At 65.3% G+C, this 12,616-nt stretch overlaps 1 protein-coding gene across 1 annotated transcript in view; it reads left to right on the top strand.

The window, feature by feature from the left end:
* Positions 1–1,964: 1,964 nt before the first annotated feature.
* Positions 1,965–12,616, top strand: part of LGR6 (leucine rich repeat containing G protein-coupled receptor 6) — a 64,742-nt gene continuing 54,090 nt past the window's right edge. Inside the window, 1 exon segment of the mRNA XM_053912855.1 lies at positions 1,965–2,294. Coding sequence (XP_053768830.1) covers positions 2,092–2,294 — 203 coding nt within the window. The 5' untranslated portion in view covers positions 1,965–2,091.

Below are 12,616 nucleotides of genomic sequence, written 5' to 3'. Positions count from 1 at the left end.
ACCCGCAAGAGCGGCTGGTCCGCCTCCACAACTATTGGAGTAGCGAAGGATGGGCTGCCCTGTGCGGCCACTGCGCTGGGCAGAAGCAGAAGAGGTCTGTGACGGCCAGGCAGGGCCGCCTGTACACCGGGCTGCCCCTACCTCGCGCCCTCCAGCCCCCAGTTTTCAGACTTCAGTCTCTGGTGTCTGGGTTACTCACGGCTCCCCCACCCCACGCCCCTCTGCAGTGGGACGAACCCTGCTCCCTGCTCCTCCGCTCTGGACGACCCGGCCTCCTCTGCCTGCCAGCGTCCCGGGGCTCCCTGAACCCCGCCACGCTGACTTGAAGGCAGAGACACCAGGTGGCTCCTGATGTCTCTCCTCCACCCTCCCCTGCACACCTGAGGCAGGTGGGGGAGAACGCAGCAAGCACCCTGGGGGAGGGGTGCCAGGAGGAGAAACAGAGGCCAGAAAGCAGGGGGAGGGGCTGGGCTGGGGAGAAGACAGGGTCCCACACCCTTCAGGACTGAACAGACCAGCAGGGGATGTGACTGCCAGTGGCCTCAGGAGGTCCCGTCTGCCTCCCTGACTGGACGGCTCGGCTGTGGACAGTGCCTGAGGCTGGACACCGGTTGTGCCTGTGGAGGGCCCTGGGGGTGCCCCAGAGAGCCTGGACACATCCGAGTGGGGGGCCCTGGAAGGGACTCAGACTCCCAAACAAAGGAGGGGCTGAGCTGGGAGCTCCTAGTGAAGTACATGGGGGTCAGGGGTCAGGGAGGGCCCTGTCAGGCCCCGCTAGAGAGGTGGGAGCAGAGGGAGGGCTTTCTGCTCCATCAAGAACCTCCCAGAATGAGGTGAGGCTCCCCTGGGATGTCAAGTCCCATCATGCTCTGTGTTTATCAGGAGCCCTGGGGGTGGGGGTGGGGGTGGAGGGCTGTGATGGCTCTCAGGCAGGTGGGCAGGAGACTCAGTGCCTAGCGCCGAAGCCCCTTGTGCCAGAGAGGTTGCCCAGGGCTCACCAGGGCTCACCTGGACAGCGGGAGCTGAGGACAGGTAAGGGTGGAGCCAGAGCTGTGGGTGAATGAGGCCAGAAGTGCAGGCAACCTGGGAAGGCTGGGAGGAGTTGACGACAGGGTCTCGGGGTGTGCAAGTCTGGGACAAAGGAGGTTCCCGGCCTCCGGTGTGCACTGCGGATGGACCACGGGAAGGTAGGGCAAACGTGCGCGACCCCGGCCTGCTCTGACCCTGCCCTGGGCCTTGGCTCAGCAACAGGTCGGTTCTAAAAAGAGAGCCCAGGTCCCTGGGTTCCCGCCTCAAGGTGATTGAGATGCAGCTGCCGCTCTGGCCGCCAGGTGGCGCCCACCCGCTGTCTCTCGGGCCCAGCCTGGCCCTCTGCGGGGTCCCGCGAGCAGGATCCGGGGGGTCCCGCGCCGCGCCGCGCCGCACTCGGTGGGTGGAAATGCGCGCCCATTTCCTGGGTCTGTTGCCCACCACCCTCTTCCAGCCGGCAGGGGATCCCTAGGGGAGGCACAACCCCGCACTTCCCTCCCTCAGGCGACAGAGTGAGAAGATCCAGTTCGGGGTCCGTTTCCCACCGTTGGAGTGACCTTGACCAAACCACCTGCGGGGTCTCCGTTTCCTCCTGCGGGGGTGGAGGGCTTGGGGGCCCATGGGGGCTCGAGGTTGCTTCCCGAGCGCCTCCCCCACCCCGTCCCCCTCGTCCCCTGCGATCCGTGGCTGCCCCTGCAGCCAGGAGGGTCTGCGCCCAGGCCCCGGGTCGCGGTGCGAACAAGTGCGGGTCCGGACGGGCCGGTGCGGCTCGCTGTCCCGGGTTTCTCCGCTGGGTTTTCTTCCCCGGGTGGAAGCGCTGCCAGCTCAGAGGAAGGAGGGAAGGGGCGAGCCGGGCGCAGCAAGTTTCCTTGACTCCTCCTCCGCTGTGTCTCCCTCCCTCGCCAAGCCCAGCCTGTGAGACGGAATAACGCACTCGCAATGCCTGCGCCGCGCTGACTGCACGGTCCCGCGCCGCCGCCGCGCCAGGAGCAGAGCCCACCTGGCCGCGCACGCGGTGCGCCCGCACCCTCCCGCCGCCAGGTGCCCGGCCCCGCCGCCGCGATGCCCTGCGCGCCCGGGCTGCGCGCGCTGTGGCTGTGCGCCGCGCTCTGCGCCTCCCCGTGCGCCCCCCAGCCCGGCCCGGCGCCCGCCGTCTGCCCGGCCCCCTGCCACTGCCAGGAGGACGGCGTCATGCTGTCGGCCGACTGCTCGGAGCTCGGGCTCTCCGCAGTGCCCCGGGACGTGGCCCCCCTGACGGCTTACCTGTGAGTACCCGCCGCGCGCGCCCCTACAGCTCCCGCCTGTGCCTGCCTGACCCCAGTCTGGGGCACCTGCTGGGTGGGTGCCCTGCGCAAGGGGCCTTGGCAAGGGCTCTCCCCTTCCAGTGCACTGGCCGCCGGGGCGGGGCGGGGTGGGAGGGGGAGAGGCAGACAGAACGGCAGACAAGCTGTGCGCTGGGCTTCCTTTCTTGGTTTCTCAGTCCCCCCTCGCCCTGGGCCCCACCCCCGACTTGTGGGTTCACTGAGGGAGCTCAGGCTTGATCAGAGTTGGCAGGACCGAGCTTGGTGGCCCTTGTCCTCCAAGAGTGCCCCGGAGGGTGGCTGAAGGTGAAGCTGCACTCGGGAAGAGAAGAGCAGAGGGGCTCCGGCCGGGAGGAGGGTGAGCCCTCTGAGTGGCAGGGCTGGCGGGGTCGACAGGCAGCCTGGACGGCCCTGGCGGGGAGTCCCTGCGGCTGGCAGAGGGGCCCGACCCACTGTTGTCTCCTCCTGAAGGGACCCTGCCAGCACCCTGTCCCCTGGCTGAGGCCTGCTGGCTCCCCTAGGGGCCTCCCTGAGGCTGTGCCCCATGAGGTCCTGGTGCAGGCACGCATTTGTGGTGGGCGGGTGCGAGGCTGAGAACCAGAGAGCCGTCTCTAGAGTCTGAGTTGGGGATGAGGTGTCATGAAGTCGGACTGGCTTCTGGAGCGTGGCTGCAGAGCCTCGGGGCTGGGGCTCTGGCTGCAGTGTCCTCGGGCAGGAGGAGGGTGTGCAGCTCCGTCCCACAGCCCCAGGCCACCCCCTTCAGCCTCCCCCCCCCAGGAAAGGAAAGGGACCCAGCTCAGTCTTTCTCAGTGGATCGGCCTGGGCAGCGTCCCCCCACCCCCCGCAGCTTTCTGGCTTTGGGGCTGCAGGACCTGGGCTCTGTGAGGGAGGAGGGCTGGGGTGGTTTGCACAAGAGCCTCACGTGTTTGCCGAACCAGACGGGACCCAGGTGCTCGGCGCTGGCACGTCCTGGGTAGGTGTGGAGGGCCCTGAAGGGCAGTCCTTCCCGGGGCTCTCCTCCCAGCCTCTCTGCCCTGAGTTGGGATGCCCTCTCTGGGCGCAAGGTGGGGGCCGGGGGAGGGAGTGGAAGGAGAGCCCTTCCCGGTCCTGGCGCTGAAGGCAGGGGCGGGCGGTGAGCCAGCAGAGGAGGAGGCTCTGCCCTGCACCTGCTGCCCCCGGGAGGCCCCACCTGTGCCCGTTTTATATGTCGGGGTGACAGTGGTCCCTTGGAGGACAGGGTTCTGTGGCTAAAGAGTTTGGGGACCAGCGTGGGGGCCGAAGATCCCTTTCCTGAGTTGAGGAGGCTGGGGGACACTTTCCAGGCAGAGGGGTTCAGCCCCCTTTCCAGCACCTGTCTTCCTGGGCCTCCTTTTTTCAGGAAGAGCTTGGGGAAGGAAGGTACAGAGCCATTTTGGGGATCCGAGCGCCCCGTGGCTCCTGCTGGTAGGAGACGAAAGATCTTGCCCGTTCTTGTCCCCACCCCCTGGGGCCGTGAAGGCTGCACCGGGGTCCTGTGGAGGTGGGACGCTCCACCGAGCTGGTCTCAGGTCTCCCTGGGGCTTGAGGAAGGCCCCTCGGTCCCAAAACACAGCTTGTGCTTCTGGAAGTGGGAGAGGGATGCTGCGGTGGGCCCTGGAATGTGGAAGGGTGGCGAGAGCGGCCCGTCCCCTGCCTTGGGCTGCGGAGTGGTCCCCTCTGCGAGGTGGATGAAGGGGTTTCTGCTGGAGCAGGGCTCGGAGGAGGGGCCTTCTCTCTCTGCCTGTAGGACAGCAGCCCAGGGACAGACAGGGACGGGGAGTGGCAGAGGGTTGTCCCTGGGAGGAGCCCGGCCAAGGAGGTCCCAGGGCCCCTTCCTCCTCTCAGCAAGGTAGGGATGTGGGGATGTCGGGCGTGCCCCCTGGGCCTTGCACCAAGCGGCCGGGCTCTCGCCGTGGACGGTACAGGTTCCCATCTGACCGTGTGACCCCAGTCCCCTCCCAGTGCCCCATCTGACCCTGGTTCCTCCCCAGCTCTGCCACCCACTGAGAGTCACTGAGCCCCTGGGCGCCTCAGCTTCTCCCTTACTCCACGGAGGGAAGTGGGTGCTTGGGGCACTGCAGGTGGCCACGTGTTGGCCTGGCTCGCAGGGTGACTCTCGAGGAGTGGCTGCCACCGTCCTGTCTCCTGCTGGGTGTTCCGAGCAGGAGAAGGAGCTCCGGGGGTCCTCCCCTCAGGAGAGACACTGAGCCCGGGGTGGGGGCGGCCCTGCAAGGAACAGATTCCGGTCGGAGGAGGAGGGGGTGGGCTGCCAGGCCCTGGTCTGGGTCAAGGCTTGGCTGCCCTGGAGATGGGGACCCAACCAGCTGGTGAGCGTTGGGATGGGGAGGGAGGGAGTGGGCACTCAGTTCAAGAAGGTGAAAGGTAGAACCAAAGGGCTGGATCACAGGAAGTGGCAGGCGAGGGGGAGACCCTTCGAGGAGCCACGGATGGTGCCACAGGGCACCCGAGGAACTGGGGGCCCCAGAAGTTCCCTGTGGGTCCTTGGCACCCCAATACTTCCCACCTGCTTCCACCCCCAGGGCTGAGCACCCCTCCGTGTCACCAGTTCCTTTCGAGGGGCGCTGACCTTGACCTTGCCCACCTTGGTTCCGGGCACCCTTTGCCCTGACCTCTGGTCCAAAGAGGTGACTGCTTGGCTCACTGCTAGGTGGAGGTCAGGAGGACCAGCCACAGAGACACACAGCCCTGCACAGGCCCTCATGGGTCAGCTCTGGGGGTGGGAAGCTGCCGAAGTCATGTCTCGGTGAGGCACCTGGGGACGCCCTCCCTGGGAAGGGCCTGTCTGGAGCCTGCCTGGGGGAGAGGGGACCCCGGCTCTGGGACACGCCCATCTGATGGTGACAAGGCCCCTCGCTGCTTCCCACCCCGTGTCTGCACGGAAGGGCAGAGGTGGGCACCACTCCACGTGCCCAGCAGGCTGCTCACGACCTGCTCGGGCTCCCTGCCCCTCAGACCAATGTGGTCCCATTTAACCGGCTGGAAAGGTCGGACGGTGTCTGTGGGTAGGTTCTGGGTGGTTTCCCTCTCCTTGTCACTGCCTGGGGTGCTGGGACCGGCGAGACAGAGGCAGGGGGCCAGGGACAGCAGGTCAGGGGCACGGGCCCTGGCCACAGCGGAGCTGTGCACACCTGGCCAGGTAAGGGCCCCCTGTGACTCAGTTTCCTCATTTGTACAAGGAGCCAGGGCTGTGTGGCGTCGCCGAAGAAGGGGGTGTGAAGGGGTGGGCAGAGGGTCTGCCCACGGGAAGAGCTCGGTCAGTGTCCTTATTAAGGTGGCTGAGTCCCGGCGGGCTTCCTGGAGGGGCCCTGTTCTGTGAAGGGCGTGGGGTTGGGCTGTGGTGGCGCCCAGGGAAACAGAGGGGTTCTTGTGGGACAGCAGAGCAGCTTTGGTTTTGTCCTGGCTGGTGTGGGGGTGGGAAGCAGGGGGCAGAGGACCCCAGCCTGTGCCCCTCTTTCCAGACGGGCCTCGCTGGGCCTGTCCTGTGAAGAGGCAGAGAGACCTGGGGAGGAGGGTGTGTCCAGGGGGTGGATGTACAGGCGTAGATTTTCACCTCTGAGGCTGCCCTCCCTCCCTGGCGCCTGAGCTGCGGCCCCCCCACCCCCCAGACCGGGGGTCTGTGAGCCCAGCCCTCGGTCCCTGCATTGTTTGGCTCCCACACTTCTGGACCTCAGCATCCAAAGTTGTGTTGAGAAAAGAGAGTGTGGGAGAGCCGGGGAGCACCCCCCTCCGAGCCTGGTCGGGCAGGGGCAGGAAGCCCCCAGGGAGGGAGCCGCTGGGGCAGCTCCCAGACCGGGACACAGAGAGGAAGGCAGGGAGGGGGGCGGCTTCCAGGAGCCCATCCTCTGGGAGCCTGTGTGCCAGCCGCGGAGGGCAACCCTGGGGGGTGGCTGGCGGAGGGAGGGGGGAGGGCCCGCACCCCAGTTCAAAGGAAAGGCAGGAAACAGCCGCAGGCCAGAGAAAAAGGAAGCCTCGCCGCTCTGGCAGCCCGGGCACGGGGCGCGGCTGGGCGGGGCAGCTGGCGGTGAGAAGAAAGCCTGGCCCAGGGCGGAGTGGGCGCCCGGCCCGCCCTCCCAGTCCTCGGGCACTCAACCCCCACAGCCCCGAACACGCTGAGCCCCTTCCCGCCCTGACCCGTGCCCACCAGGCGGGGCCACACGGAGCTGCCGGTGGCTGGGGGCCCTGTCCTGGTCCTGGGTCCAAGAGCTGTGCACCTTTGGGATCGGTGCTTAACCTCGCCCAAGTCTCCTTTCTTCGTCTCAAAAAGGGATCTGGGACTCGTGTACCTGGAGGGGCAGTGGGGAGGTGCAGACACGACCACACAGTGAAGCTGGTGCCTTCCACATCTCACCTGGTTGAGGGTGCCCACGCTTAGTGTTGTTTTCCTCCCCACCTTCACTGCAAGTGAGCACAAGGCCCTGCCACAACTGGGTGGGTTCCAGCTGCCAGGGTCTAAGCCGGGGCTTCCTCGGAGTGTCCACCCGCCCTCCACCTCTCGTTGTTACTCCTGAAGCCACCCCACTGACCTCCAGGGAAGAGGGCCTTTCCGAAGAGGTTCGACCTGGGCGCCTGGCCCAGGATGGAGGCCGGGCCCCTCCTCACCGGGAGGCTGGCTGGCCTGGCACCTGACGGTGTCGTCGGAGAGGACAAGTCTGGGCTTCTAGGTCCCTTGTGTCTGGAGCATCCCCAGAGGCAGACTTCCCCAGCTCTGTGGCACCAGAGTCTTCTCTGGTGGCCCGAGGGAAGGCCACGTGGCCGGGTGCTTGCGTTTGGGGTCCATGGCTGCCCCGGGATGTGCCCTGAGGGGCCAGCAAGGATCCCCTCTGAGCTCATCCCCGAAGGGCTGGGACCCCAGGCCAGCAGCTCACTCTACTGGGAGCAGGACCAAGGGCAGGGAGCCCTGTGGAGGCCTTGGACACCTGGGGGGCACGGGGACACATGGAAGGGAATGTCCAGCTCTCCCCCTATGCCAGGGGTGACAACTCTTTCAGCCAAACGGTTGTCAATTCTAACTCAGGGGCTGTCAGAGTGGGGGGCCCCTCAGTGCTAACTACTCTCTTGATAAAAAGGGGGCTCCCCGGTTTCTAGTGGTCATTCAGGTAGAGACAGGGAGACAGGTCTCGGGAGGAGGCCAACACCCGGGACACCAAACGTGGGCAGCGAGCAGAGTTATTTTGGACGCAGAAAAGGGACATGGCGGGGCAGCTCAGGGGCTGGCAGTGTTCCCCCCGGAGCCGCGCCAGAGCAGGCACGGGCGGCTGGCAGCCGGCAGGCAGGTGGGGGCTGGGCCCGGCCCCAGGCACGGGGCGCCTCCAGCCCTGAGGCTTTGTCCTGTCTGTCTGTTCCCCGGCCTTCCCTTCCCTCCCCACCCCTGTTTTCAGACATGGACAAGGAGGGCCTGTGCCACGCAGGGTCCCCAGGCCCGGCTGCCGGGTCCCTTCCGATGAATTGTGAGATACAGACACTCCTGTGCCCGGCTGCCAGCCTCTCTCTCCGCTCCAGCGCAGTGGGAATGCCGTCCTGGGTGAAGTGTCTCACCCTGGACCGTGACCTTCCTTCCAGGGAGACACTAGCTGGTCAGAAATGTCCATTCCTGGGGCCCAGACAGACATGTGTCACTGCATTCCTGTAAGCATGTGGCGGCTTTGTCTCATGTCCACCCTGGGAGGGTGGTGCTGGAGTCATTCCCACTTTACAGAGCAGGAAACCGAGGCCTTCGGGGGAGAAGGAGCCAGCCCCGGGCCACCAGCTGTAACCAGCTCACTGGGCTGCCTCTCAGGGGCTCAGATCTGGGGGTCCTGAGCTCCAAGGGGGTAGGCAACACTCCGGGCTGTGAATCTCCAGGCTGAACAGCCCATCAAAGCCTATTCCTCATGGCCCGTCGATGTGGACAAGAACCGGTGGTTTTCCCTGCTCCCCTCCCGTCTGCCAGCTCTGGCCCCTGCGGCCCCCTCTGTGGGGCTGCTCAAGGGCAGGTGTGGCAAGGGGGTCAGGGTTCAAGGCAGGAGCCGCCGCCTAGCTGATGCAGACCCTGAGCCAGCCGTGGGGTGAGGGGTGGCCACAGGCCCGGGCACTGGGAGCCCTGGGCTGACGGCCGTGTGTGTGCACCAGGGGAATGGTCCTCGCTCCCTAGTGAAGCGGGCGAATTAATCCCGGTCCTCTTGGGAGAGCGTAGGGGGCATGACCCCCAAAGGCACCACCTACTAGTTAGTGTGGCGTGCCCCGTGTCTGTGGCGCGTCCCTGCCTGTCCATCCGACCCGGCTCCGCCCCCAGACTCAGGGCTCCTCAAGGTCAGGGGCCACGCTGTCTCTTGCAGACTGGGAGCTTCCCAAAGGCAGGGCCTGCACACCTGGGGGCTTCTCACACCTATCACACCTGCGCTCACCCCCAAGCACACTTACCCGCCCGGGGCTGTTCTCCTCTTGCTCCCAGCAGGACCCTACCAGGTACAGGAGTGTGTGTTTGTCTGCTCTCCCCCCATTGCAGACCTGGGGCACCCAGGGGTGGGGTACCCGGCGTGGGGCGGGGATCAGGTGCCCCAGGATGCGGGCGCGGAGGCAGGAAGGGGCTATAAGCCAATCCCTGCCTTTGTGGCGGCAGAGCCGATAGGGAGGCCGGAGGAGACAAGGGAGGAAGGGGCTGTTGTCTTGGACGAAGGCAGAGAGAAAGAATTGGGACAAGGCCTGTGCCCAGCCTGGCTCACCGGCAACAGGAAGCCAGGTGGCGGCCAGCTCGCCGCGGACCGGCCCGTACCCCATCTCTGCCCCACAGCGCCTGCATGCCCTTGTGAGCCAGCCTGGTCGCCCCAGAGAGGGGCTGCCCAGTGGTCCCCGAGCTTAGAAGGGTCCCCCTGGGTCATTGTTCTGCCGATGTCATCTCAAAATTCTTGGGAATGCTTGGACTCGGGAAACTGTGTTTCCAGTTCGAGCCGGGCCTGCCCTCGCTCTCGCTGAGCCTCCTGTGTTTCTGGCGACTGGTTCGTCTCTTCCCCAGCTTCCCATCCAGTGGCCGCGCTGTCAAGTGAGGCCACTTCCTTGGACATGCTCTGTGGTCCCCCCGTCTCACAGCTGTGACGGATGGGGGGCAATGGGAGGAGGGGTCACCTTCTCAGGGGCCCGAAGGACAGAAGTGGCAGCCGCTGCCTGAGGCACCCAGGGTGGCCCTGCAGCTGGACGGGAGACTGGGCAGCTGGGCTGGGCGCCCCTTGAACTGAGGGTGGCCTCTGTGGGGACGAGTCCTCTGGGGGCCCTGTGGGGAAGGGTGGACTTTTTCATTTTTTTCCAGTTACGGTTACATGCAGAACTGTATCAGATTTAGGTGTGCAGCTGAGTGGGCTTACTTTTTTGGTGCCTTAGTTTCCTCACCTGGGGAATGGGGCAACAAGGGCCCAGAGGGCTGTTGTGCGGGGTAAAGAGGCAACCTACAGAATGGGCTCCGAAGGGTGTCTGACACACAGTAACCGCTCGTGGGTGTGGCCAGGGTCATGTATCCATTTGACTGTTGAGTGTATCCTTAGGGGCAGGCCCAGCTGTGTTAAGTACTGGTTTTTTATTCGGGACACAAACGCAGTCCCCCGCGAGGGACGTGGCACAGATTCAGTAACTAAGCCCACCCCCCACCCCAGGGGACCCCGGCAGAGTGGCTGGGGGGGCTGCAGAGTCCTGGGAAGAATGGGGGGGGGTGTCTGTAGATCTTCTCCAGTTTTGTCCAAAACACCTGGCTGCCTGTGCTGGCTCTTTAGGGTCACATTCAGCGGGGTTGGGACCAGGAGACTGAGGCCAGAATTCTGTCTCTGCCACCAGTGGCTGAGTGTCTTTGGACAGGTCCTCTGACCTCTCTGGCACTGTGTCCTGCGGGCTGATTGTCCCAGATCACAGGGCGTCCTCAAGACAAATGACTGTGTGTAAATAGAGAGGCAGAGGGCAGAGTGGGGAGAAGGGGCCTGAGGGAGGCCCTGGGGCGACGTCGGCAAGGAAGGTGCCGGGGTCCCCGAGACTCACAGTTTTGCTTGGCGAGCCTGGCGGTCCCAGGGCTGGGACAGGCATGGCAGTGGCCAGCGCCTTCAGGGCCAGGTGCCCAGCCAGAACAAGGTCCCATTAACTGTGTACAGCCAGCAGAAAGAGGAATGCCCACGCGACCCTGCCAGCTGACACCACACCGGCCCTCGCCAGCCTCACTGCTGGCAGCTCCGCTCCGAAAGCAGAAGCTGGGGTGACCCCCAACAGCCCTGCCTCCACCTGCCAGGAAGTATTAGCCCCTCTGTCCAGATCGGCATGAGGGTGCAAAGGCACCATGCTGGGGGGCCTGGGGACCGGCTGGGGTGGGGCTGGGGCTCAGGACAACCTCGGGCAGCCCTGAGCCTCCTGGTGGTCCCAGTGCCAGGGGACAGCCCCCGGGCCTTCCGGGGCTGGGGGTAAGAGTGGGGCGAGCTCAGGAGCTGGGTGTGGGGCCCCCTGAGTCTTGCTGCAGCCCCAGCCCCCAGCCTTGGCTGGGCGACGCGCCCCCCCCAGACCAAGTCGTGCAGCACCCCACCACATGCTTCAGTGTCCGGCCCTTTGGGAACGTGATCACCGGGAGGCCCTCCCTGTGTCTGTCCTTCCTGGGTCCATCTGTCAGGCTGTAATAACCCTGAGATTCCTTCCCATCATGGTCGGAGGGGAGCGAGCCAGCAGCTGCCCCTACCTCCTTCACTTCCCTTTCCACCTGAGCCTGGTCCAAAGGGGTCTTGGAGGGTTTGCCTGCCATGGGGGCTGAACATCGCATGGGACTTCCCGTACCACGGGCCTCCCTACCCCCAGTTCCCTGCCCCCAAAGAAGGCCTTTGTGAATTAGAAAAAGCAGCCCTCTTGGGGGCCTCTTCAGAGGAAGCCAGAAACACTCCAGCCTGATTTAGAACACAAGGACTGACTGAGATGTCTCCTCCTCCAGGAAGCTTTCCCTGATGCCTCCACCCTGAGGAGGGTGGCCCACCGTGTGCTCCTCTGCCCTGGGCTCACCTCCTGGGTTCCAGCTCTCATTGGCCTTTCTGTTTCCCAGCCTAGGCTGGGAGCCCCAGGAAAGCAGGGCCCCAGGCCAGGGCTCCCCAGTGTCCTCAGGGTGGGCCCACGCCCCTGGCACGGGGCGCTCACTGGAGTGGGGGCTTGAGTGAAGAAGCAAAGGACTGGCCCAGGTTGGGCGTGCGGAACTGAGCTGCCCAGGCTGCGGCACGGGCGCTCACCTGGGGGGGCGCTGGGACGGAGGGCCGCCCCTTCAGCCCGGGCTGGCGCTCACCTGGCTCCGTGGCAGGCCGAGGTGTGGCACCCGACCCAGACGGCTGCGGCGAGGACAGAGCCGCGCCATGGAGCCTTTGAGCTGCCAGCCAGCCTGCCCGTGGCCAGACAGGGTTTCCGTAAAGTGAGGCATCTGTTTATAAGCCCTTCCACTTAGGGGCTTTGCCTTCCCTGTTCATGCTTTTTATTTACTTCTCCGAAAAGAAACCTCCTTTTGGAAATTTCCACCCAGTTTCCCCACAAGCTGAGATGCTTGGAAGTAGGTGCCCATCCAGGGCTTGGGCGGGGAGAGCGCTGGGGGCGGCTGGCTCTGGAGAGCCCCTGTGTCTGGCACTCACCTCGGCTCCGAAGGTCCGAGGTGACGAAGACGGGCAGTCTGTGCTAAGAGCGGTCCAGGCTGGTGGGTGAGAAAGTGACCACCCTAAGTGCTCGGGAGTGGGGCGCAGTGGGGAGGGACTGGCCACTCTGGAATCCCGTGACGTCCAGGGTGCAGGGAAGTCTGAGGACACCAGAGCCTTTGGCTGAGCCAGCAGACCTCGGCCAGCATTTATTAAGCATCTACTATGTGCCTGAGACTGACATACGTGGAGGAGTGAGGTGCAGACAGCACGTGGCAATGAACAAGCCCTTTCGGTTCTGTGCAGTGCTGCAGGAGTCCCGAGGGGCCCGTGCCGCCGGCCCGGGGGCTCAGAAGCCTTCCCGAAGGGGCCGCCCTCTCGCTTTTCGGACCAACCTTTACTTTGGTTTAATACGTGTCCCGAGAAAGGGGGCCCACCGCAGGTGCAGGATGTGGAACTGTCGCACAAGCTGAACACAATTGCACAACCAGCACCCAGGCCACGAAGTAGATTGTCCAGCACTCCGTCCCCCGCCCACCCACCAGGGTGACCGCGGCCGTGACCTCTGGCCACACCGGGCGCCTCGCCCGTGCTCCGGACTTCCTCCACGGGGCGCTCTTTTGTGCCTATGTTTTCCCCTCA

The sequence above is a fragment of the Desmodus rotundus genome, chromosome 10 (assembly GCF_022682495.2).
Source record: "Desmodus rotundus isolate HL8 chromosome 10, HLdesRot8A.1, whole genome shotgun sequence".
Classification (NCBI taxonomy): domain Eukaryota; kingdom Metazoa; phylum Chordata; class Mammalia; order Chiroptera; family Phyllostomidae; genus Desmodus; species Desmodus rotundus.
This window is presented reverse-complemented; position numbering and strand designations above follow the sequence as displayed.